Here is a 24,796-nt window from a genome sequence, read left to right on the forward strand (position 1 = left end):
GACGATCTTGACTCTCCACAAGATCACCAACGAGAATAATTATCCGACAAGATACCCCAAGTATCACGCCCCATGTCTTCAACACCACTGCACCCATCCAATAGTCCCCCAATCCAACAAACCATATACTTTGTATACGACCCATCTCACCCCGAACCTAAACACACGATAGACTCCCCTCAACACCACCTCCCGCTCCCGCTCTTACTCATCACCACAGCTGCATCTCGGGCTCCGACCCGTCCGGCCGTGCACCCACACAACCTTTTCCGCAAACTCCGGAAGCCGCGCGCGTGCGTCAGGGCAGTCACGCCCGAACTCGTCATCACATAAGGTTCAATCTCCCCGCATGCTCGCCAACAACGAAGAACATTCGGCCGGTAGGTTTAAATGAAATGAGGCGGCTGTATACGTACCATGGTCAGCGGGGATCTCCCTCGTAGAATGGGAAGTTCGGCTAACGGTCGACTCTGACTGGCCCGAAGTGGGGCAGGGTAGATACTTCATGTTGCGAAGGGGGGTCATGCTGGCATCATGCATGTTCTGTGGTAAGGGAAGGGCAGTGGTTGTCAGTCATGTAGCGTCGTTGCGGGAAGGGAACTGTTGGAATACGACAGGTGAGGCTGAGGGGTTCCGGGTCCGGCAGAGAAAGAAAGTTTCTTCACAATAATGTGGATTATGGTTTGTTGGACAGAAGTATCAAGGGAAGAAGATGCTTGTAGATTACTGATGGTGATGATTTTTGTTGTATTGATTTTGGGTATAACGATTTGCAGCCTTGCGGCCTAACTTCGTCTTCGATTCTCCTCGTTCCCGTCCGTTCTTGTCCGGGTTTTTTCTAGCTTTCCGTCTTGACAGTACGCCTGACTAGTTGACCAGCAAATAGCCGTATATGAAAACAATAAGATACTATGACTATACATAACGAGATGATGATTGTCCGCTCGAACAGCCCTGTATGCTGGAGCCCAGACCGGATAAGAAAAAGAGTCGCGATGCAGAAACGCTCAACGCTCGATCGAACCCCCGTGAGGGCGAGAGCTAGTGACAGAATAGAAATGTGTAACATGAATGGGTATACCGAAAAGGTATGAACAGTATAAGGGAAATCGTATCGTACAAACGTAAGAGACATTACATCTTTCACATTATATGCGTGACATGAAGGGAGTAGAAGTAGTACTCCTCGTGATGATCTATCATCGATCAGGGGAGTACTGGAGAGCCACGCGGCGGGAGCCGCTCATGCTGCTTCGGGGGGAGGAATTGAGCACGAAGTCGGGGATGGGAGGTGTCATTTCGCGGCTGGGGGGAGATGGGCTCCTGGACTTTGATTGGAGGCTTGCTGAGCGTTCACGGGTGAAGCTTCTGGCTTGATGGAGAGAGGGAGGGCCCATGGCGGTTTGACTCAGATTGCTGTTCGACCTCATCCGACTAAATGATCGTGGCGGGCATGCGATGGCTTGGTTGGAGTAGGGGCTGGCGATGATGCTCGTACCAGGGGTCATTGTTGGAGGTGGCAGACCTGATGGGCTCTCCGACCTGAACAAGGGGTGGATGTGAGCCTCGCTGCATGCTGGACTCGGTGGGCGCGAGATGTCTGGCATCATCTTCGGGGGCGGGGGCAGATCTTCATCATCTTCCTCTGGGAGTTCTGACAGAAACGGACCGTCCAGCGCGCGAGCGGGCGAGTGAGGACGGCTGCCGGGGATCGGCTCCAATGTTGTGCCCCTTGTTGGCGCCGCTTGCTGCAAGACGACATCGCGTGCTGGAAGGCTCACGCTGCTTGTGTCCCAGCTATCGAACCCATCGGAGTGAGAGACAGTGTCAATCGACTGTCGGTTCGAGTAGATGCTGGCTGGGGCGTCCCTGGTGAAGGACTTCTGGCTGATGAGAGTAGTGCGCGAGTTGACTGGGCGGACTACATGACGTAGAGACTCTCGGAAAGATCTGAGGGACTGCGATGAGCGAGTAGAGAAGGTGGGCGAGGGCAAGGCTCCAAGGACCTCGGGTTGCTGATGAATGGCCATGGGAGTCGCAAGCTGGGTGTGCTCTGCGAAGTTGAGATGGCTTGGGCGCGAAGTTCGCAATTCACTCATGACTGAGTCACGAGGGCCTGATGTGATGACAGTCTGAACTTTGGGTGCTTTGCGGTTCCATAGCGATGAGGTGTACAGGATGGCCTGACTGAGACATGATACGACCCAGGCTGCGATCTGTCCCGAAACATGGCTGTCCCAATTTGAGACCGGCGCAACAGCAGGGTCGGCTGTGACCTCTGCCCATCTTGACTTGATCATGATGATCGAAATGAGAGACAGTACCAACGCAGCGCCAGATACGAGAACGCTGACTGCTACCAAAGTCTTTCTTGCCCGACCTGATCGCTCTAGGGCTCCGCGGACGTTTCCCACATTGTGAAATATGTAGAAGCCGACACAGCAGAGAGAAACGACGTCGAAAGTGCTCGCTACAGCAGCAATGCTGACCAGGGAGGATTGAGATGAAGAAAGAGATGCCGTTTCCAAGATAGACAAGACGGTGTCGGCGGCTGTGCTTGACCATGCAACAACGCCAACAAGGGAAAGGTAGAATTTTCGAGATTGCAACATGATGGACGAGAGGCGTAAGGTTGTTGGTCAGCTCAAACCCCGGCCTGAGTACTCTTGGTGGAAGGCGACAGTCAGCCTGGAGTACGTCGAGGTACCGATACAGACGGGAGGTATAGTCGTATTATAGTACCAGGGGGTTCCAGGGGGGATTGTCGATAATTGGTTTTGGTTGAAGGACACCGAAGAGGATGCTGCAGAGAAGTGGGTGAACTATCGGTTGAAATGCAAGATGGAGCCCCAGTATTGTTGCTGTGGAGAGACGCGAAACCGAACAGGCGCGAGTCGGACGCGTTGCAGGAAATAATGCGGCTGTATAGCTGCAGCTACTATAGTCGAGCAAGCCGTTACGGGGCGTGGCTGATGCGGGTCTAGTCCGGTTATAGTATGTACGGTATAGCTGGCCGATCTTCGGTGGAACGACTAAGGAATACGATGGGTTTTGTGAAGCGAGCGTTGTTCGACGATGAGTGACGAGTGGATGACGAGCGAGGGAGTGACGAAAAAGGGACTGGACAGCGGCGTGAAGACGGGAGAGCATGTGGGGAGGGACGAGTAGTAATAATAAATTTGGGTGAAGTCGAGAAGGCTGATGTGTGCCCATTGTTTCGTGGACTGGCCTGCAATACGCGTAGGACAAACGGGGAAACCCCTACTAGTCTGCTGGGATGCACGCAAGCATCATTCGAGCATGGCGCTGCACGACCTCAGCGCATGGGTACCGAGTCCTAAGGGCATGGCGATGCGACATTGGCACAGCAGAATGCAGTAGCACGGCCGCAGAGCTGAGAGTATGATGGCAAGCCTACGATTCAGCGTGGTGGCAGTAGGCCGGATGCGCTGGAATCTGATGCAAAAGAAGGAAAACAGTTTGTCTTTTCGAAACACGAGCCAAAGCGGCCAATCGCGAGCGAGACCGGGTCAGGCGTCGAGAGCCGGAAACAGCTCAAGGGCCTACCTGTCAAAGTTTATGGTGTGGAGCTGCGGTAAGTTTAGCCCTTCATTTCCTGACGCGTTGTTTTGACTATGCGTTCGGCAGACACAACAAACAACCTGGAGAGAACGCGATCGGACAATTTCCACGCCTGATGAGCTGTGGATACTCGCTCGATCTGCCACGGCTGGCAAGCGCTGGCGAGGCATTACGGAGGTGCGACCGACGATAGTCCCCTCGTGCAGTGCGGAGAGCACAGCATATCAATAGGCGACAGTCACACAGTCGGCGTGTCCTAGCCAGAGTTTGGCAAGGCGGTGAAACGGTCTCGTCGCCTCATGGCCAGCGACTCATGGCGGCTCTAGGGCGGGGATTGAAACAAAGGGCCGAGCGATGAGCAGCAACCGGCTGGGCGACGACGATGACAGCACCTGCAACCTTGTCAAGATTTTGGAGTTGGCGATGCGCGGCATGTGGAAGCGTGCCGTGTGTCGATGCGATGTCAGCACACTAGCCGGGGAGGAGATGAAGCTGCGGCTGGGCGATCTGCTGTTGCGTCACTGGCCGTGTTCTGGCCGTTGGGGCCCTGCAACCGATAGTCGAGCCCTGAGCTGGATGTCAGCAGCCGCGTAAAAAGTAAACTCTCGTAGCAGTAACACCTGGTATGTGTGGTGGGTACATCAATACCGAGGAATAGGTCTAGGGGTCTCTTTTGCGCCCAGGATTAGCGATCAGGATTCACGATCAACGATGCAGGAGGCGCCTGGACAGTGAAGCCTGGAGGTGCGCCACATGTGGCGTCGGCTTGGTAGAGCTGTGGCGTACAGCTCCAGTGTCAGTGTGAGTGGCAGTGTCAAGTGGTAATGTGTACCAGTTGACTGTGGTTGACGACAGCCTAACCTAGTGCACCCTGTTTCCACGACCTTCTGAGCAAACGACGCTCGCTTTGTGAGAATAAAGGCTGCAATCGATTTCACATTGCTCCTGCTTCTACTTTTACCTTCCTTCTCACTACGCGGTACTACTAAACCCCGCCAAGAAGTGCCTCATCATCCCCACTACCTCACCTCCAACACCGACTCCGACACCCCGCCCACCCAGCTCCATCTTCAACCACGCACCCAGCAACCGCCAAGATGAAGATCACATTCAAGGTAGACACCGACTGCCTTGTTCAGCACGTTACAGCCTGCTAACCTGTGCAGGACCTCAAGCAAAACAAGTTCGTCATCGAGGCCGAGCCTTCGGAAACGGTGCGCAGACCCGCCACATCCAGAAAATTATCGCAACCGCCCTGCTGACAGACACACTAGATTGGCACCCTCAAATCCAAGATCCAGGCCGAAAAGGGCTGGGAAGTTCCCCAGCAGAAGCTCATCTACTCCGGTAAGCTGCTGAGGTGACATGGCTGCTCAGCACAGTCGCTGACACAAGACAATAGGCAAGATCCTGCAAGATGCCAACACGGTCGAGTCGTACAACATCGAGGAGAAGGGCTTCATCGTCTGCATGGTCTCCAAGCCAAAGGCCGCCGCCGCATCGTCAAGTAAAGCAGCGCCCTCAACGCCCGCTCCCGCAGCAGCCCAGACGCCCGCAGCTCCTGCCGCGCCCGCACCTTCATCCAACACACAAAACGCCCCCGCTACACCTTCTCCTGCGCCAGCCCAGGCATCTGGCGAGCGCTTCAATGACCCCTCGGCTCTGACTATGGGTGGAGAGCGCGAGGCCGCTATTGCCAACATGGAGAGCATGGGTTTCGCGCGCGCTGATATTGACCGGGCCATGCGCGCCGCCTACTTCAACCCCGACCGCGCGGTTGAGTATCTCCTGACGGTAGGACAAGTGACCATTCTGGCCTCGACACACGTGCTGACATCATTCTAGGGTATTCCGGAGAGCGCGCTCCAAGAGCAACAGCAACAAGCACAAGCCCGTGCCCCGACCTCTCCCACGCCCGCTGCTGGCGGCGACACAGGTGCGACACCTGCGCCTGCCGGAAACGCACCATCCGGAGGTGACGAGCCGATGAACCTCTTCGAGGCCGCTGCCCAGGCTGCTCAAAATCGCGGAGGTGCTGGCGGTGCCCGCTCCGGTGGTACTGGCGGCGGTGCTGCGGCCGGTGCGCTCAACGCCAATTCTCTCGAGTTCCTGCGCAACAACCCACAGTTCCAGCAGCTACGACAGGTTGTACAGCAGCAGCCACAAATGCTTGAGCCCATCCTACAGCAGGTCGGCGCGGGTAACCCTCAATTGGCGCAGATGATCGCAAACAATCCAGAGCAGTTCCTGCAGCTCCTGGCCGAGGACGCAGACGAGGACGCGCCGCTGCCACCCGGTGCTCAGGCCATCTCTGTAACTGAGGAGGAGCGCGAGGCTATCGAGCGCCTGTGTCGCCTTGGGTTCGAGCGCGATCTCGTTATCCAAGCATACTTTGCATGCGACAAGAACGAGGAGCTGGCCGCGAACTTCCTGTTTGACCAACCCGACGATGCCGACGACCAGTAGGGGGACCTCGAGTTCTGTGCGATCACTGTGCGACCTTACCATACCCGATGTCGACCCTCCTCCGGCTGATATCACCGTTACAATCGCACGACAACCATCCCGAAATTGGACGAATACTATCTCGAGTCCATTCCCATCACACGGCTCAGTGCAGTTACTTGGGAATACGGAAAGGAACATTCCGACTAGTCCCACTGCTTACCATGACGATAACATGATACCTTCCGCATGCGGCACACGTAGGAGCTGGACCTGCTGGTTTCTGGGTAGTAGATGGACCGGCGTATGCCTGCTGGGCGAAAGTACTAGCTCATCAATAAATCACCACCCCATTCCATGTATTGAATTGCAACATGACATGTAGTATAACGCCGAACTGAAATGCCCATTGACAGACTACCGTACCCCAACACTACCATTACTCACGTTCTACCCGAAAACGCACCGGCACCCCGAAACGGCGAACCGCAAAGATAAAATAGAAAAAAGCTACACAGAACCCTGGCTCCAAGCTGTTCCGAGAAAGGTATACCAAGGTGAAGGGGGGAGAGGAAAAGCACAGCCTCACTCGTCTGACCCACCCCTTTGTTTATTGGATCCTCAAAAAGAAAAACAGTCGTCTATGCCATCTACCCAGACCCCACGTTCACGATATCTCCTTTTTTCGCGGTCAAAACTGCCGCGTCGGTCTGCGACCCGCGAGAGTTGTTTTTAGCTGTTGGCGTTGTCGTTGTGTGTGTAGCATGGTAGTTATTTTTGTTGTCCCCTGACGGCCCGCTCCCTTGCGTTGATCGTTGATCGTTCTGGATCCCGCTTCCGCTTTCTTATCTAGGGTTTACATCCGCTTGGTCGGTTTTATCTTTGTTGCTTTTCACCGTATAGATGCGGTGATGTGCTGTGACGCGACCTGTGGTGGCGAAGGGATGGGTGATGCTGGCTGGCTGCATGAAGGGATCGTGAGTTTGATTCAGGAGGTGTTGGAGGGTTGTTGTAGGTGTGATGTGGTGAAGCAGTTCTAGAAAATCACAGGTGGTGGATCAGAGTTGTAAAGAGGTAGATGTGAAGACATGGCTAGATAAACGACTAGAAGGTATCAATTCCGCAGAACAGTGGTATACAAGTAAACTGGAGAACTGATCACGCTTCGACGGCAGTAGCCTTCCTCTTGCGACTTCTCTTCTTCTTTTTCTTCTCGCCCTCGACAATGTTGCTGTCGTTGTTACTGTCATTACGATTGTCGCGCCTAGGTGCCGCAACCTCTTCTTCGCCAAGCAGAGTCTCGAATCCGCCCTTAGGTCCATCAGGGTTGCCAAAAGTGTCTTGCCTCCACTGCCTGATGCGAGCCTTCTTGCTGAGGAACTTCTTATCCTTCTTCTTCTTGATGGGATCTCTGAATGCGGCAAGTTTCTTCAGGCCTGCGAAGTCGTTCAGAGCTTTGTCGTCTGCCAGCAAGATGTCGCGGGCGGTCAGACCGAAGCTTGTGGGAGATGTTTCGCGGTAGCGGAAGCGGGAGGCGGCTTTGGAGGGCTTGGCGGCGAGAGCGGCTTCGTATTCGAGGTTCTGGTTGACGAGGTTTTCTATCAGGCGGCGATCGCGACGTGCGGTGGATTTGGCTTCGGCGCGTTCCTGTTTGCGCTGCTTGGAGGACTTCTTGGAGGATGCACCGGCTTCTTCGTCATCGTCCTCGGCTTCAGCGTCGGGCATTTCCTCGTCGGATGAGAGGTCGGGTCGCTCTTCTTCGGAGTCGTCTTTGAAGTCAGGGACGAGATCCTTAATATCGATATCATCGTCGAACTTTGGCTTCTTAGGCTTCTTGCTCTTCTTGCCGCCTTCTTCCTCATCCTCGACAGTGTCTCCGTAGTAGGCATCACCGAAGCGCTTCTGCATTTCGGCGTCCCATTGCTCATCTGACCAGTCGGCTTCCAACACCTCCTTCCACTCGTCAATGTTGAAGTCCCTGCCGCTCAGACCTCCGATCTTGCGGATCTGCTTGACCTTGCTCTCCATGTCTTCCACCTTGAGCTTTCGGAGACGTGCAAGCTCCTGCTCCTTCTCTCGTCTCTCGGCTTCTCTCTTCTGTCTCGCCTGTTCACGGGCCTTGCGTCGGCCGCTCTTGTCGTCTCGGCGGACCGTAGTGCTTGCGACAGCATCACGCGCATATGTCATGATCTTCTCGTTCGCGCCCGTTGTATCCTCAAAGTATAGGTTGTACGAGTTTTCCCACTCGTCTGCGGCGGCATCTTCATCTTCATCGTCGGACAAGAGGGGTTGGAAGCGGGCAGATTGCGTGGGTACCCAAGCGCGAGACGCCATGAAGTTGGACAGGAAAGTCTCGGGGTCCTGGTCGGCCTTCTCGACATCCTCGGCGGTGATCTTGGGTTTATCGCTCTTGGACTTCTGCGGCTTCTCCTTTGCGACGATGAAGTCGTCGTCTTCCTCCTCGTCGGCATCCTTGAGCGCCTTGACGAGGTCCTGCCTAGCGTCTTCCTGTTCCTGCGCATATGTCTTCGGCGGCGCATCCTCGTCATCGTCTTCGCCCGTGTACTTTCCCTCGAGCAAATTCTTGGTGTGGTAGTCGCGCAGTGTCATTGATGGCTCCTTCTTCTTCTCGTCTGTGCCATTTTCGCCCTCTTCGAGTTCGCGGTAGAACTTGACTTCCTTGTTGTAGATGCGAGGGTCCTTTGCGCGCAGAGCCTGGAGGGTGGCATTGACCTGTTCGTCGAGATCTTCGTCGAGTAGCTCGGCTGCATCATCCTCCTCTACGCCCTCCTCTGAGTCTTCCGACTCGTCGCCGCCGTTTTGGAACGCCTTGTCCTTGCCGTACTTTTCCTCTACTGCATGAAGTTAGCACTGAACGTGACTGTGCCCTGACTAAGCCTACATCGGAACTGCTCGGCGCGCTTCTTGTTGTGCTCGAACTTGCGGGCGTATTCCTCGTTGACCTTGAGCGAGACTCCGCCGCCGTCGCTGTCGGAGCCTTCATCGTCGGTGTTGTCGAGCAGCTTGGCCTTTTTCGCGGGGGGCTCGTTGGCGGCGTTCAGGTCGCGCTTGACGCCGCTGCTGCGCTTCTTCTCCTTGGTGCCTGCCATGGTGGATGTTGTGGATGCTGAGGTTGTGCAGGAGCGTCTCGCGCCGGGCCTTCACAAAATTTTGGTGGAGTAGGCGCTAGCGCGTGAACTGACGTTCGCCGCGGCGGTGACGATGGACCCGCCGCAACACCAATCGAGCGGTGCATGGGCGAGGAGGTGCACCACGCGACACGCCCACCCACGCCGCCGACCATGTATAATAGCCTGCCTGTCTAGTCTCCTTCTGCTTGTTCCTGAGATACCCATTCCTATAGCCTTTGTTCGCGAAGTCGGCAGCATGGCGGAGGAGAAGCCGCCGCAGCTCAGCATAGAGCCCGTGTCACGGCCGCTGGATCTGATGTAGGCCGAGACGATACGCCCGAGTACGCGGGCATGCTGACAATTGCATACAGACCCGTCGTCATCAAAGAAGCCGCCCTCGACTCGCCCACCTTCCGCGCGACTGCCGTCCACTACGGCGACCAGATCGAACTGATAGAGCGATGGCTCCACTCCTTCATCAGCGCAACCTCGACGCTTGCCGCAGAGTGCAACAAGATGCAGGGGCTCGTGGACACGTACATACAGACCTCGCACCCGCCGCTGCAGCTCTCCGAAGCCGTCGTCGACCACGACTACACCGTCCTGGCCCTGAAGCGATTCGGCGAGGGCGCCCGCGAGTTCTGGAACGGCACGCTGCGCAGCATGAAGAGGGCCGAGGCGACCATGTGCGAACCCATGCGGGCCTTTGTGTCCAACGACCTGCGCATGCTGAAGGAGGCGCGCAAGAACCTCGACTCGACACAGCGCACCTTTGACGGAGCCATTGCGCGGTACGCAGGCCAGATCAAGACGAAGGAGGCGTCCTCGCTGAGAGAAGACGCCTTCCAGTTGCACGAGGCGCGACGGGCATACCTCCAGGCCAGCATGAACTTCTGCGTCTTGGCACCCCAAGTGCGCCTGACACTGGACAAGATACTCGTCAAGGTGGTCAACGAGCAGTGGCGCGACATGAAGGCGGCAACAGATGCGTCCAACAAGGGCTTCAACATGTGGACCTCCGACGTCGAGCGCGTGCGGGGCTGGAGTAAGGAGATGGAGAACGGCGAGCGTGTCTTCAAGCGGGAGCTCCATCTAGCACGCCAGCAGATCGAGGGCGCCGCCGAAGTTAGCGCAAGACCATCGCGAGAGCTGGACACCTACGCCGCTTCGACCGTCCCATACCTTGGCGCTGCGCCTTCGTCAGCGAACCTACAATCCCCGGCGAAGCCTGAGTTCGGCAGCGACAAGGCGGAAAAGCAGGGCTGGCTGTTCCAGCGCACAATCACCGGTAAGCCGGCCAGGACCTACTGGGTCAGGCGCTGGTTCTTCGTCAAGAACGGGATCTTCGGCTGGCTGACACAGGGCACGCGGTCCGGCGCCGTGGAAGAATCAGAGAAGATCGGCGTCCTGCTCTGCGGTATTCGACCAGCCTTTGCTGAGGAGCGACGCTTCTGTTTCGAAGTCAAGACGAAAGACACCACAATCCTTCTACAGGCCGAGACGCAGAACGATATCACTGAGTGGATCTCTTCCTTTGAGGTCGCCAAGCGCAAAGCACTTGAAGATACATCAAAGGATCTGTCGGGAGCTGCCTCTGTCGACGCCGCTTTCTCTATAAGCCCTCCTGTGGCCCCTGAGTTCGCTGCAAAGACCTCCGAGGGACAAGCCGGCCAGCCTGGTGAAGACACCGTCAGCATGGACCGTACCGAATCGCTCGGCGTTCCTGGTGCTGACAGCAATGCGACACGCGGTAGCTTCGATGTGTCGGCTCGACGTGGCACAACAACTGAAGGCGACAGCAGCCGCCGCGATCACACTGCCAGAATCATGGAGAAGCTCGACTTGACAAGGAAATCAACAGTAAGCCCTCAGCTGAGTGGAAGCAACCCCTCTTCCGCCAGCGGTGGCATTGCTAGTCTTATCTCCGCAAGTCTTGCTTCAGCTAGTCATAACATTGTACAGGTCGGACAGATTGCGGCGCCTGCACCTGGCCTCCCTGATACTCGGCTTGTCATGGGCCAGACACTTCCATATACCAGTCTTGCGCCTTCCACCCTTGCGAGCCCGCCGGCTCCGACCAACCTTAGCAAAGCCGCTGTCGCTGTAAGCGGAGAGCGAGGTCTCGGGACAGGTCGCTCAGGTAACATGCCTGGTGGGCTCATGGCTAACCTCTGGGGCTCGGTCAACTGGGGATATGTCAACGTCCTTGGGCGCGAAGATGAGACCAACACGCGCGACCGCAGTCAGTCTGGACCTCCGAGTCCTATTAACCCATCTCCTGTCCTTGGACCCAGCGATGAGAAGAATGGAACACCTCCTGTTCCTACCGGTGCTGTTCATCGCAAGTCGAGCAGTATGGGCGGACCCATTCCAATACTCACTAAGACCAACCACGACGAGGTCGACTTCCCTAACTACTACCCACTCGCTCTCCGGATGCAAGACGCTCAGTTCCGGATCTTGTTCCCCACCGTGCCACGCTCGGAGAAAGTCGTGCTGGTTTTCAGAGCTGTATGGAATCCGACAGATCAACAAGAGTTCCCCGGGCGCGTGTACGTCACAACTAAGAACATATACTTCTACAGCAATCACCTGGGTCTTGTACTTATCACGGGAATAAGCATGTCTTCTATCGATGAAGTCACTGCTGCTCCCGGCAAGGACTGCGACTTTCTTTTCCTCCATTTCAAGTCAGGCGCAAGGGAGGATGGCGCTACTAGGCTCACTGTGAAGACGTTCCTCGAGCCTCTGAAATTGCTCTTGCGTCGACTGAATTTCCTCGTACGCAATACTGCCTCTGGAGAGCACAACCTCGAAGAAACGATGAAGAGAATGATCAGGATGGAGACGGATGAAAGCCTCAATGCCCCTGGTGAGGAGGGTTGGGAGGAAATCTCTCCAGACACGCCTGTTGATACAGGCTATGGCGGGAAGAACATCAAGACCAGCCTGCGCATTGATGGTAATCTGTTCGGACCATCCGGCGCAAGTGCCGCGAAGAACGCAACCAAGTTCAAACTACCGTCGCAAGCTGTAGTCTTTGCTCCAGCTGGCATGACGCAGGTTGCCGTGGAGAAGGAGTACGACATCAGCGCAAAAGGCCTATTCCACATACTCTTCGGTGACAAGAGTGCAGTGTTCCAGCTACTGTATCGAGAACGGAGAGCATCCCGCATCGTCCAAGGGCCGTGGATCACTAGCGATAAAAATCTTCAGCGACGAGATTTCGAGTACGAAATTGCACAGCCTGGTAAGAACGGAGCTGTTGTCATAAACGACTACCAGGTCATCGAAGTCCTCAACGACCATCTTTGTTACGTGGTCTCGGATCGCAAGACACCCTGGTACCTGCCAGGCCACGATCGATTTGTGCTTCTTAGCAAAACAGTCATCACACATGTGTCCAAGGCGCGATGTAAGCTTGCTATCCACACAAAGGTGGACTGGAAGCGCAACCCACGTTTTGCGAGGAAACTTATCGAACGCCAAGCCCTGCAAGACCTGGAGCTTGAGGCGCAAGATCTTGTTGATGTCGTCAATGATCAAGTCGCCAGGCTCGGCCACAACAGAAGCACGAACAAGGTCACAAATATCTTTGGCCAGATCGGCGCCCAAACACAAGCTGTACAGCTCGACGCGCAGGATATACCACCGCCGAACCGACCTCGGAAGTTCAAATTACGCCCGCAGACGACCGCATCTTTTGTCGCGCAATACATAGGGAACATCATTATAAGTGTGGTGTCAACAGTCATGAGCTGGATATTGGCGATCGTAGCCGGTCTTGGCAAAGTTATCTCAGCACACACATTGCTCTTTGGCCTTTTGCTAGTCAGCGGTGGAGCCAACTTCTTCTATACTTCCAGGGACAGTTGGAGCTGGTGGCACGAGCGAAATGCCGCTAATTACATGTCGCGATTGGGTGTCAAGCCATCGACTACGATGACCCGCTCGATCTACATTCGCGATATCGAGGAGTCGTTCTTGAACCGGAACAACACCAATCTTGAGCTTTCAGTGCCAGTCGCGGCGAGCACTGATAACAAATGGTATGCTTCTTCACCTAGAGATGCCAACTCAGCTAACTGTATACAGCCACCAGACGTTCACAACCCTCCTCCACGATCCCTCATCTACCGTCTCCACCCAGTCTTTCTTCAAACCCTCTACGCATAGCACCCAGCGCCTCCACCGCACGCGACAAAGCCTCGGCTCGCACCGTCACGATCTACTCGTTGCTTTACGCGTCGTCAATCGCATTGAGAAGGAAGTGGTGGAAGCGGAATACGAGAACTGGCTACTGGATGAGACACATAAATGTAGCAAGGTTGGAAAGCTCCTAGAAAGCGCAGCCAAGAAGGGCAAAGAGAAGCAGGTAGAGGACTGGGTCAGAGGGTACTGCGGGGACTGTCAAAAGAGTTTGCAGGTGGTTGAGGAGAGCCGGAAGGGTCTGATATGAGCCCTACTTCGGTTAGCCACTGAGCACAAGAATATGTAATGGGACAGTCGGATGGGAAACCTGGTAATGCCATCGCACAAGCGACGAACCGAACCTAACTTTATCGAATTTAATAACGAAATAGACCCTCAATTTCGTCAGTCAGGGCGACCTCGGCGCTCCTGACTCCGTACCTTGGGTCTCTTCTACACTTACCTTTATCATCACTTATATTACTACCCGACCCGCTCTCACCTTCACACTCGGATAAGACTCTGGAATTTGTGTGCGCAGATCTAACCAGCTCGCACTGCTAACCTGTTTAGCTGGACAACCGCAGCCATGTCTAAACTCGAGTCCGGAATGTCGTGTACGCTGAAAGATGATACCATCACAGTAAATGACGACCTCAAGATTTCCTTCCGACGCACAGTTCGTGTGCCAGATATCTCCGAGACGAACTACCTCCCCCCTAACCTCGGCGCCTTCCCACTCGAAGCGGTGTCACGGCACAGCGCCAAACTGCCCAAGGCGATGATCGTAAAGAGCGGCGTGTTCTTCCCCATGTACCGTAAGCATCGTCAAGACTGATTGGAAATCGAACGTCCAGCTGACAAGCGTGCAGAATCCGAGGCGATGTGGATCAACTTCAGCCCTGTCCAAGAGCAAATGCATCCCTACAAGATCAAAATCTACGTCGGTGGAGTGAACGTCATCTCCGCCGAGCCCGCCATCGAGACCGTGGCCAACCAGTTCCGACGACAAATCCGACTAGGAAAGGCTCCTGCAGACGCCAAACCCGTATCTCCCTTACAAGACTACATCGTCGTCCCACAACAGAAGTGGATCGATGGCATCGCTCACGGAGACGGCACAGTCCGGCAGTTTGTCGCTATGCCCAGCAACAGCGGGGCTTCAGTCGAAGCGCAGATCACAGGACAAGAAGCCACAGCCGGTATCCAGATCGAGATCACGCCTTACAAACTGCCCGGTCCACGAGCCTTTCCCGGTGAGCCCATGCAGATCTTCCTCAAGCAGCTCAACGGTACGACCAAGACGTTTGACGTTACCCATCTGGAGCCCATCAGCAACTTCAAGCTGCGTATCCGCGAAGTTACCGGTATACCCACGCAAGACATGCGTTTGATCTACGCTGGGAAGCAGCTCGAAGGTAAGCCAGCCACCCACCTCCGTCACCACATCAATCCCCAATCATACTAACCCTCCCACCAGACTCCCGCGACTTCGACGACTACCGCATCTACAAAGAATCCACCATTCACATGGTCCTCCGCCTCCGTGGCGCCGGTCCCCCAGACCCCATAACCGCGCAGATGAACCTCGCAGCCGGCGGCCTCATCCACCAAGTCATCCACCGCGATACCCTCCGCCCCAACTGGGATGTTGCCAAAACCACCGTGTTCAACGCGCAGATCTTGAATGCAGCGCTGTACGAGACTGTTACGGGACGGAAGCCGCTTACCCGACCTCTCTCGCATGAGTTTTATGCGACGCATGGGTTCCCGTATTACAAGATGTATGAGGAGAATAGTGGGGTGTATGGCAGGTTTGGGGCGATCAAGTCAGTGGGTCAGTTGAAGGGGCAGGGCAAGGGAGAGGGCGTGGTTAGTGCGGTGAAGGTTGTGGATGGGGGGTATGGGAGCGGAATTGAGGTGATGAATCCGCAGGGGCCGTATCTGGTGTCTGAGCCTATGGAGGAGGTTGAGGAGGCGTTGGAGGGGTATCATATCGCTGAGTTTTAGACTCGTGATGTATTTGATGGCTAGGGCGCAAGGTCTGATTGATGGCATACACGATTGGGCGCAAGTAGGGATATGGAATCGAGCTATCCGTTTCGCTCATTGGGGACAATGGGAAAAGTGTAGTAGCATGGTAACTACATACTAGGAAACCGATGCACAATCTCTTCCTTCCGTCTTCCATTTCCACCCGCGTGATCGAGGTCTTGGTGTCTAGGTGTAGTACTCTCGCGTATCATTCATTTGACACTCTCTCATCACAGTTCTGCGCCCATCGCGGCTTGCGCTTAGCGATACTGTCTCCTAGTTAGCCTTCATCTCATCGTTCCCGGTTCCTTCTTTTTCTTTCTCTTGTTTTGCTGCGAAACACCACACTCCGCATCTAATCACATACCTTGACGAACCCAATGTCCTGCGCCTTCTCACGGAAAGCCTGACGACTCATGTTGATTCCGTACTTGCGAATGATACCGGCCTTCTTCTTGTCACCGGTGACGACACTGTCTCCTCATCAGCACAGCCCATTTTCTTTTAGCCGTCATTTCATTTTCTCAGATTCCGTCACAGACATACCAGCCGATAGAGGCCTTTCCGTACTTGCGCGGGCGCGAGTACCAGACTGATTCGTGCGACATGTTGGCAGTTTCGTTCGATCGATAAGGTGAGGTTCTTGCGAAAGAGCTGCAGAAATTCTAGGCAGGTAATTTCGATTTTGTGTGTGGCGCGGATTGGCGAGGTTCAGAAGTTCTGCATGGGTTGGTTGGTGTGAGGTAGTACCTTGTTGGACAGTCTGTCCGGGGTTGCGTATCACGGTACTCGCAAAAAGGGAAGTAACGTGATTTTGAACGTCATGTCTTGCAATGGTTGTTTTGGTGTTCTTTATGTGTTTCATTGAGTTCGTGGCTAGGGGTTGTGTTAGAGTAGACGGTTGCCAAGACTTGGGTGATGGAGACGATGATCTGGTCAGATAGGTATCTACCTCAGACACATAGAGCGCTCGTAGAAGTCTGAGCCCTGTTGAGCGATTGAGTCGATTAAGAGAATGATGGTTGTTTTGCTGTCTGTCTACCTGAGCCTGCTCGAAGAAATCTGAAGATGTACGAAAATATCTATCATCACGACCTTTACCGTTAGTACGCCAATAACACCCATGTGGACAAGAGATATCGGGTTCGATAACCTCAAAATCAGAAATGCGCAACCCGGTTTGACCGCCAGCGGCCAATTGCTTTTGCGGCCGTGACTGTATCGAGCTTGCAGTGCTCGAAACCGTTTCAAGTCATTCCCGTCTCCGATATGAAAGAGCTGCCACCTCACAAGACATCTAAAGTAATCAGTCATACGTTATTCATGTTCGTCCGTCTCGTTCTTGATGGCATTTCGCCTGAGAGGGCTGAACTCCAAAGGTGCAGTTCGATGATCATGCCGTCGTCAAGATCGAGATCAAGGTACCATGCGTTACTAGGCGCAGAACTTAGTCCTTGGTAAGTGTGAACGTCGGAGGGATCATGTTGAATGTCGTGGAATGATGGAATGAGTAAGCCAGTCATTCCATGCACCCTCAGAAGATACAGGCTTAAATCGCCTGCTTCTTCTCAAATGTCGTCGATATCGTAGTAGTCGTCAAAGCCATATGGTGGACGCCGGATCTGAGGTCTCGCCCAACCGTTGCCAACATCATCGTCGTCCTTCTCTGCATCTAGTGGCGTCCAAACGATGACTTTCTTTCGCACCCTCCAACTTCTCTTATGAAATCTCGCTTTCATGTCCCTCTCTTTTCCGTAACCAGGTGACTTTTGAGTGACATCCACGTTGTCGCCGCGCTTCACTAAGACAAGCAGCGCCTTTCGAGCGCCAGCGCCCTTTGTCAAATCCTCATCGTCCACCCTGCCGAATCCCTGGAGTTCATGCTCTTCTGGGCTCTGTTCGAAAGACTCTCGTCTGTTTGGGTCAAGGACGGACGTGCAGTCATTCTCTTCTGTCGATCTGAAGACTTGGACGATTGACCCGGAACCCTCCCCATCCCTGTTCCACAGTCTCTTGTTCCAAAACCTCGGCTGAGGCTGACGGCATATGTCACCGGTCTCGCGAGATCCGTGGCTCCTGGAGGGGCTGAAGCCGAGCATGCGCGAACTTCGAGTGACATAACGAAGCTCCTTCCAACCGTTCCCGCGGTTGATCAAGTTTGTGATAGCGTCATACTCCGGTGCAGCAGCGGCTACCGCAAACACGGTCAGGCAGTCCAGTCGGAGCGCAGGGAGAAGCTGAAAGATCGATTCGTGACGGTACATGAGGTCGTCGAACCCTTTGAGATATCGCATCATTGGGGAGCCGATGAGCCGAAGGTGGCGGATTTTGGACACGGTAGATTCAGGCAATTCGGAGAGTCTGTTTAGCATAGTCTGAGGGTCCTCAAAGTTGAAAGTAACACGCTGAAGCCATATGTCGCGTGTTTCGATGTGTATCTGGCGGGATACGCGCAATAGCGCGAGGGAATGTGGGGCAGGCTTGAGATACCTCTCGCCATAGCGGGGTGTGTATCGCAGGCCGAACGTCAGCCTCGTCGAGTTGAAAGCCAGCTCCCATATCTCGTCGCGCAGTTCTCGAGGCAGTTGCAGCAAGGGACTCGAGTCGTTCATTGCAGTGTTGTCGTCAGTCATTCTTATCGACCTGATGGAGGTTTGGCGGGGTTCATTGTACCAGCGGTACCGGCCGCTCTTGGGCGGGATGAAGTAGTCTTCGTCCTGGATCATCATCTTGGAGAAGGTTTGCCCTGCATTGGAATCGAAGGCCGTGGATGGCACCGAGACATGGGGATTGGCCAGCTGATAAGCCCTTGGTGGTGTTCAGCGCCAAGCAGGTTCCCGGCTTGCCGTCACGCGACACTCGATTAGTCGCCTGGCAATCTCGACTCAGCCACCTTCCATCTCCACTCAGTTGGGACGATTACTCCACTCTTATATCTCGACTTTCCCAATACTGCCAAAATGCCTCGCGCCCGCCGAATATCCCGCAGCCCTTCCTTGTTCCTGGTTGTGAGTCTCCCGGCCGACGCCTAGCCCCGCACCTTGCGTAATGCCGGATGTCCAGACAATAAGCAACGCGTTAGGTTTTGGCCATTACATCAAGCTTCCATCTAGGACGCGTCTTGCATAGACTCTCGCACGGACAAGAACCCAAAAATCGCGCTTCAAAGCTAACAAGACGCAGAGTTACGCACTTCCGAAGACCACATATGGAGCCGATATCCAGCCCAAGCAAACCAAGCACGACACAATCCTGTCGGACCGCTGAGTCTAGATACCGAAGTCCTGCCAAGCATCTCCACACTCACCGAAATGCGCTGTTTACCACCTAAACGCTATGCCACATTGATGTCGATATCCCGTCTCCAGTAGCCATTACCGAGGCGTATGGCTGAGATGCATACAAGCGAGCCTGCCACCGGAACATCTCGGGCGCCACTTCTGGTCCATCGCCCTCCGAGCGGCACGGTGGGACGCGTCCCAACAATTGGATGAGGCTGACAAGTACACCATGCCATGGAGTTTGTTGCTCTTGGCCGACTCTCCTACGCTTGATACGATGGCCACCTATGACGTACGGACATCCTGAAGATCGGCGAGCTTGTAACGGCCTCACCACGCTTGGTATGATCGAATGGAAGCCCGAGTCAGCTTATCCTGCAGGAATGCAATTGTGGATCGGATGGCGCATCGAGGCCGTGGAATCCCATTCCAATGCAACCTGCTCGAGGCTGGCGCGTGGGGCTCCGCAATATTCTTTAGCGCGGCACTCGCCATACCGGTACGTCGTTCACGAAGCCATACATAAAGCACACCGACGGCTACCGGAGAGAGTCCGATCGTAGGACACATGTCTCAACAGAACTACTTGGCACGAAACGCCTGCTGGATGTTGCACCAGGAATCAACAAGCGCAAGCTCACGATGATGTAGTGGGACTGGTACCGGCATACCGCTCTGGGATATACGAGAGTGGATCTTGGGCCCATCTTAGAGGAAGCCTCGCCGTGTTGGCTTCTAGACAGGTAAGATTATGGAAATATTGCGGATACGTGACTACGCTTCAAAGGCACTTCACGGGCTCGGTGCTTTTCTCAAAATAGCCTCAGTGCTTAGCTCCTCCGAGGCTCTCACTGGAGGGTCAGGGCGTCGTCCTCTACCTCGCCATTCGTAGAAGCGCGGGTGAGGTGAGCGATCGGTGTCAGTACGGTGGAGCAGTAACGCGACTTACCTTGGCGTACACCATCGACTAACAACTGCACTGTCTTCGCGCTTATTGTACGTTGCCTTTTCTCACTGCGCTCGGGTGTCAAAGATCGCCAATCTCGTCCGCATAACAATGTGCTCACTTGATCGCCCAGAATGTTTCTCAGTCTTCTCCAACGGGTGTGAAATGTTGGCGGCCCAGATGTCACTTTCTCAACGACATGACTACGAATCTTAGCTCATACCTGAATCACTTGACCGATTGCAGAAACATGTCGTTCTTGCGCTGTCGAATGCTACTATTGCGACTTCTCCACCGCGATTCCCTTCCTGCGTCCAGTCACCTACTTAGCCGTTTATCTTATCTCACTCATCACCTGTCCTTGTCAGACGCTCAGCTTCGCGCAACACTTATCTGTTCTTTGCTCTGGTACTGCTTGTCATCATGGTCGACGCGATGCGCTGCAAGCTGCAATGTTACCCCAGTCACTTCTCTCCAGTATCACAAAGCAAAGTTTTCTTCCTCAAGCAACGCCACCAGGGCGAAGACTCAATGAAAAAAAGAAGGTTCCTATCGATCCTCACCACTTGGATGAGTGCCGAATGGTTGGAAGAAGATTCTCAGCAAGCCGAAGCTTGTGAGATCATAGCCGCGTCGGTTGTCGATGTTGCCGGTGGGTGTCGCTGGTCGGTATCGCCGGTCGATGTCGCCGGTCGATACATGTATATGTATATGTCGTCCTCCATCTCGGTGATGTGCTAACCCATTGCGGGTGTGCCTACCCCAGTGGGTACCTGTTGGACCAAGGGCTGGGATAACTCTCTGCACAAATGATGGTTGGCAAACCCCGCTTACTTCTATTTGGGCGTGCTAAGCTGCCACCGCCATCATGGGGATCAGGCCAGGACCATTTGGTCTGTCAGGAAGCCCGAAGGCAACACCATTTCTGTGGCTCTCTTCTCACCCGGTGGTATGCGTATCTCCACCAACGCTCTGGATTCATGCGGTCCATAGCATGCCGTCGTATACAGAGGCATTGCCGCTGGGGCCAGTCCATAACACCGGGATGAGTGGGGGAAGCTGCACTGTCGAGCTGCGGGCGCAAGACAGTGTGGCTACGCCCTCCCTACAACAGAGAGTCACGGATCCAGCGTTAGTACCCAAGAGACACGAGCTCAAGCAAATCGCTGGCAGTGTTAATTGGGGGCAAAGACCAGGAGGATACTGACAGGCTGAAGAGGATCCAGGTCGCAGGGAAGGAATGCTACCCTCACGGGGATAGTCAGCAAGCGGGAGTCCGGGGCGAGCACTTACCTGCGTGGTGGTGGAGGAAGAAAGAGGTGGAGGACAAGGCTGGAAGAAACTCAATATACGCCGTGTGTGGGCGCCAAGCCAAGAGCCTGTGCGCTGTAGGCAGCAGCGAAAATATGAAAAGCGCGTCACAATAGAAGGTCTGAGACAGGGGTGGAAGCTTCTGCAAAAGTGAAGGTGAATGCGGCTCTGTGGGCACGTGAACCTGGGTGACGCAACGAACAAGACGATAGCGAGGAACATTGGAAAGTTGGAACTCCAACTTTGAATCTTTGAGGTCAACGGCGAATTGAGCCAGTATCGAACGAAGACGCAGCGGCGACCATCTTATATTGCCCTCTTCTGACTCAGAGTGCGATGCATACTCTGGTTCTTCCATCTCGTCCCATGCATGGTACTGCGGTGACGCGACGCAGACGAGCGACTCACAACTTCCGAATTCCATATGTACCCATCCAATCAGATCCTCTCGAAAAAAGAGAAGTATCGTCAACACAAGAGCTTGAGCCAGTATCGTGATAAGAGAAAATAGACTTGCGTAGCATCGCGCTCGTATAGTCGACCTGGCAACAGAACCATGCGATAACTGCGACACGAGCGTTTGTCGCGGCAAGTCCCATTGGCCGAATTTGGTCTTTCGCACACACATCCATCATTTGCTTGCAATTGAGGTCAACTCGCGAAGAGTCAGCTCCTGACACTACCACGAGTTCTGGGTAGCAAGCAGTCGCTCCTCCCCGAACAAGACAGATACCTGATGACGACACTGCCAACTTCAACACTCATACCCACCATGACGGACGCGCAGACTGCCGACACCGCCAGCTTCCTGAAACTACCAACTGAGCTGCTCGACCAGATCGCCAGCCTCCTCCCCCGATCGGCTCTTCGCGCACTCGCCCTGGCGTCAAAGAAGGCGAGCGTCTCCGCCATCGACACCCTCTACAAGACCTACCTGAACCGCACTGCTCCCGCAAAGGCGCCGTTTCATCTCTTCCTCCGTACAGTATGCGAGCGACCCGATCTTACGGCGAAGGTGAAGCGCGTCGACATCCGCGGATGGCGTTCGGAGTATGAGGTCGCGACAGGAGCTGCGTGGCGGGGCGTGACGGAAGTCAAGGACGTCGATCAAATCGAGAAGAGCGGGCCGTGTTTCACAAGCACAGAAAAGATCGTACGGGATTCAGCTACAGCGAGGTTCAAGTTGTTCGTCGGAGCCGCAGTCAAGGCCGGTATAGTCTCGGAGCCCACATCGCTTTCCGCATCGGCGCTGAAGGCGAGCATTGTATGGTACACATCACTGAAGGAGGACGGCGACTTTCTGCGCCTCCTGGGTCGGGGTGTAGAGGATGCGCAGCTTGTGCTGATCCTGGCTCTACTTCCCAACATGGAAGTCCTTCGTGTCGATGGATTGAGCCCTTTTCCGCTCCTCGATTGGTAGGTTCATCCACTGTATTGTTTGCTTGGGCATGTACTGACTCGTTGCACCAACATGAAGGCATCACTTCCTGTCTCGTTCCAGCACAGCACTTCGGAAGCTTTCGGTGCTACAGATCAAAGGCTCATACACGAACTCGAAAGAGCCAGTCGTCAAGAGCAGTCTACAGTTTCTCGACATCATGCCAAATCTCCGGACAATTCACCTCTACCACGTCGCCGCTGGTGGTCATAAATTCACGATCAATGCGCTTTCTTCGACCAAACTCCAAGGTGTTGCCCTTCTCGAATGTGGAATACACGCTCGCCTCCTGCGTAAGATCATGCTCGGTCAGAGTCTGGTTGTTATAGCCTACCGACCTGGTCCGGCTCAGATCGATGCAGTCACAGGATCCGACATCGCTCTACCAGACCTCTTGGATTCATTCGCACATTCCAAGCTCTCGCTGCAGACGTTGATGCTCTTTCCTTCCAGTACTAAGCCTCAAAAGAGCAACCTCAAGAACTTCGAGAATCTTAAGACATTGGAAATACCTCTTTTTGAGGTCCTAAGCATTCCGCACGATGAGGCAGAGCCCGAGGCCATCCACGCTTTCCTTAAAGACCAGCTTCCGACTAGCCTGAATCACATAGCTCTGCGCTATATGACGAGCAGTATCCAGACCAAGATAGTTATAGAGCAACTGGCTGTGCTGAAGATGCAAAACATGTTGCCGGACCTCGACAAAGCAACCTTCAATTTTATGAGCGCTGTGCCATCGTCGTTTGTATCCACGGCGATGTTCAATATCTATAGGCCTACGGGAGGATTAGCTGCAGGCATGAGGTGGGAATCTCTACCAGAGATGGAGAAGATGGTTCGGGAAGACTGTGGCAAGCTGTACCAAGACGCAGGCATCTGTATGGTGGTAGAACAGACGGACTACTAAAAAGGTGGCTGAACAGAGGCGCACATCAGGGAATGGCCAGGAGGAGGGTGGGGAACACAAAAAAGAGCCCACGGGTTGCAAGCCCTCATGTCCTTTGCCGTTGAAGGATAATAGCGGCGTTAGGTTGTTTGGGCATCTCGTCGGTACCGATTTGGGACTAGCCCGCTTCATGTCGCCCGGGCGTGCTGTTCGCATTCCAGATCTCTAATGACATCACTCTCACAGAATACCCTTCGAGATCCACCATTCGTGACCAAATCGTCGCGCACTATCTACGGAACCACGGCATATACTCCAAGAGAACTACTGATTCCGTGGCGCAATGTGGCTCAGCAGGCACGTGGCGCTTTATTCGTTCGCCACGATGACGCGCACTCGACTGGAGCTCCCGTTCGCACGTAATGCCCTGGGTTATTAGCCCACCACCCCGCAGCTCACATTGCGACATTACCTGTTATACGTGATTTACATCAGATCTCTTTACCTTTACTCATCTTCCTACACATTCGACTCTGAACCCTTTCACACCGATTACACATCATGGCAGACTTCGCACCACCACCAGTATGTACATCGCAATCGCGACAATGGTGTCGCATGGCATCGCTAACAGTAATCACAGGGCCCTCCCCCGCCAAAGGTACCCGAAGGCTGGAAGGCCGTCTGGAACCCACAATACAACGAGTGGTTCTACGTCAACACCTACACAAAGCAGTCGCAATGGGACAAGCCAACCGAGGCCGTCTATCCTCCCGGCGAAGCCCCGCCCGCTGGCGCACCCCCCGGATATGCGCCTCCAGCAAGTGGCGCGGTAGGCGGATACCCCAGCGAGAAGGGAGGCTTTGGCAGCAACAACCCATACGCGAACACGAGCGAGGACGAGGCGCTTGCCAGGAGGCTACAAGAAGAAGAACAAGCGCGTGCCAACGGACACTCGAGCGACACGCGCGGACATGCGAACGACTACTACCAGCAGCCCGGCCAGTCGCAACCACCACAGTACGGCGGCTATGGTCAGCAGACCAGCTCGTACCCGCAAGAGCAACACCATGACTCGAGTACACAAGACAAAGGAAGCAAGGGCAAAGGACTGCTAGGCAAGATCCTCGGAAAGGCCACTGGCTCATCCCATTCATCGTCATCGCACGGTTACCCACCACAACAGCATGGCTACGGCCAGCCAGCATACGGCCACGCAGGCTATGGAGGTGGCTACGGAGGTGGAGGCTACGGTCGGCCCATGGGCGGCGGTATGCCAATGGGAGGTGGCATGGGTGGCGGCAGGCGTCCCGGAGGAGGCGGCATGGGAGGCATGGCCCTTGGAGCCGGAGGAGGTCTGCTGGCAGGTGGACTCATCGGATCAGCAATGGCAGGAGACGGCGGTGACACTTACGTCGAGAACAACTACGGTGATGATGATATGGGTGGAGGAGATATGGGCGGCGGTGATGACATGGGTGACATGGGCGGCGACTTCTAAGGCGACGCAGTCTCCTCCTAATAGTCTCACGATTTTCCTTACCTGTTTAG

General features: G+C 54.7%; 7 protein-coding genes across 7 annotated transcripts; 4 read left to right on the top strand and 3 right to left on the bottom strand.

Moving 5' to 3' along the window:
- Positions 1 to 1,199: 1,199 nt before the first annotated feature.
- J4E88_002994 (uncharacterized protein) lies at positions 1,200 to 2,612 on the bottom strand (the record flags this gene model as incomplete). The annotated part of the gene is made up of 1 exon (XM_049396649.1): positions 1,200 to 2,612. The coding sequence occupies one exon, from the start codon at positions 2,610 to 2,612 to the stop codon at positions 1,200 to 1,202; it is 1,413 nt and encodes a 470-aa protein (XP_049257997.1).
- Positions 2,613 to 4,679: 2,067 nt separating this feature from the next.
- On the top strand, positions 4,680 to 6,048 carry J4E88_002995 (uncharacterized protein; the record flags this gene model as incomplete). The annotated part of the gene is made up of 5 exons (XM_049396650.1): positions 4,680 to 4,697; positions 4,749 to 4,796; positions 4,857 to 4,929; positions 4,985 to 5,376; positions 5,428 to 6,048. 5 exons carry the CDS (start codon positions 4,680 to 4,682, stop codon positions 6,046 to 6,048), a joined length of 1,152 nt encoding a protein of 383 aa, XP_049257998.1.
- A 1,137-nt stretch (positions 6,049 to 7,185) lies between these two features.
- On the bottom strand, positions 7,186 to 9,137 carry J4E88_002996 (uncharacterized protein; the record flags this gene model as incomplete). Its single annotated transcript, XM_049396651.1, has 2 exons — positions 7,186 to 8,882; positions 8,930 to 9,137. The coding sequence occupies 2 exons, from the start codon at positions 9,135 to 9,137 to the stop codon at positions 7,186 to 7,188; spliced, it is 1,905 nt and encodes a 634-aa protein (XP_049257999.1).
- Positions 9,138 to 9,414: 277 nt separating this feature from the next.
- J4E88_002997 (uncharacterized protein) lies at positions 9,415 to 13,617 on the top strand (the record flags this gene model as incomplete). Its single annotated transcript, XM_049396652.1, has 3 exons — positions 9,415 to 9,476; positions 9,530 to 13,207; positions 13,254 to 13,617. 3 exons carry the CDS (start codon positions 9,415 to 9,417, stop codon positions 13,615 to 13,617), a joined length of 4,104 nt encoding a protein of 1,367 aa, XP_049258000.1.
- A 3,334-nt stretch (positions 13,618 to 16,951) lies between these two features.
- Positions 16,952 to 18,112, bottom strand: J4E88_002998 (uncharacterized protein; the record flags this gene model as incomplete). The annotated part of the gene is made up of 1 exon (XM_049396653.1): positions 16,952 to 18,112. The coding sequence occupies one exon, from the start codon at positions 18,110 to 18,112 to the stop codon at positions 16,952 to 16,954; it is 1,161 nt and encodes a 386-aa protein (XP_049258001.1).
- Positions 18,113 to 21,693: 3,581 nt separating this feature from the next.
- Positions 21,694 to 23,266, top strand: J4E88_002999 (uncharacterized protein; the record flags this gene model as incomplete). Its single annotated transcript, XM_049396654.1, has 2 exons — positions 21,694 to 22,337; positions 22,423 to 23,266. 2 exons carry the CDS (start codon positions 21,694 to 21,696, stop codon positions 23,264 to 23,266), a joined length of 1,488 nt encoding a protein of 495 aa, XP_049258002.1.
- A 540-nt stretch (positions 23,267 to 23,806) lies between these two features.
- On the top strand, positions 23,807 to 24,746 carry J4E88_003000 (uncharacterized protein; the record flags this gene model as incomplete). Its single annotated transcript, XM_049396655.1, has 2 exons — positions 23,807 to 23,830; positions 23,889 to 24,746. The coding sequence occupies 2 exons, from the start codon at positions 23,807 to 23,809 to the stop codon at positions 24,744 to 24,746; spliced, it is 882 nt and encodes a 293-aa protein (XP_049258003.1).
- Between the last annotated feature and the right edge of the window lie 50 nt (positions 24,747 to 24,796).

The sequence above is a fragment of the Alternaria novae-zelandiae genome (genome assembly GCF_023758075.1).
Source record: "Alternaria novae-zelandiae strain BMP 2774 chromosome Unknown scaffold_4, whole genome shotgun sequence".
NCBI lineage: Eukaryota > Fungi > Ascomycota > Dothideomycetes > Pleosporales > Pleosporaceae > Alternaria > Alternaria novae-zelandiae.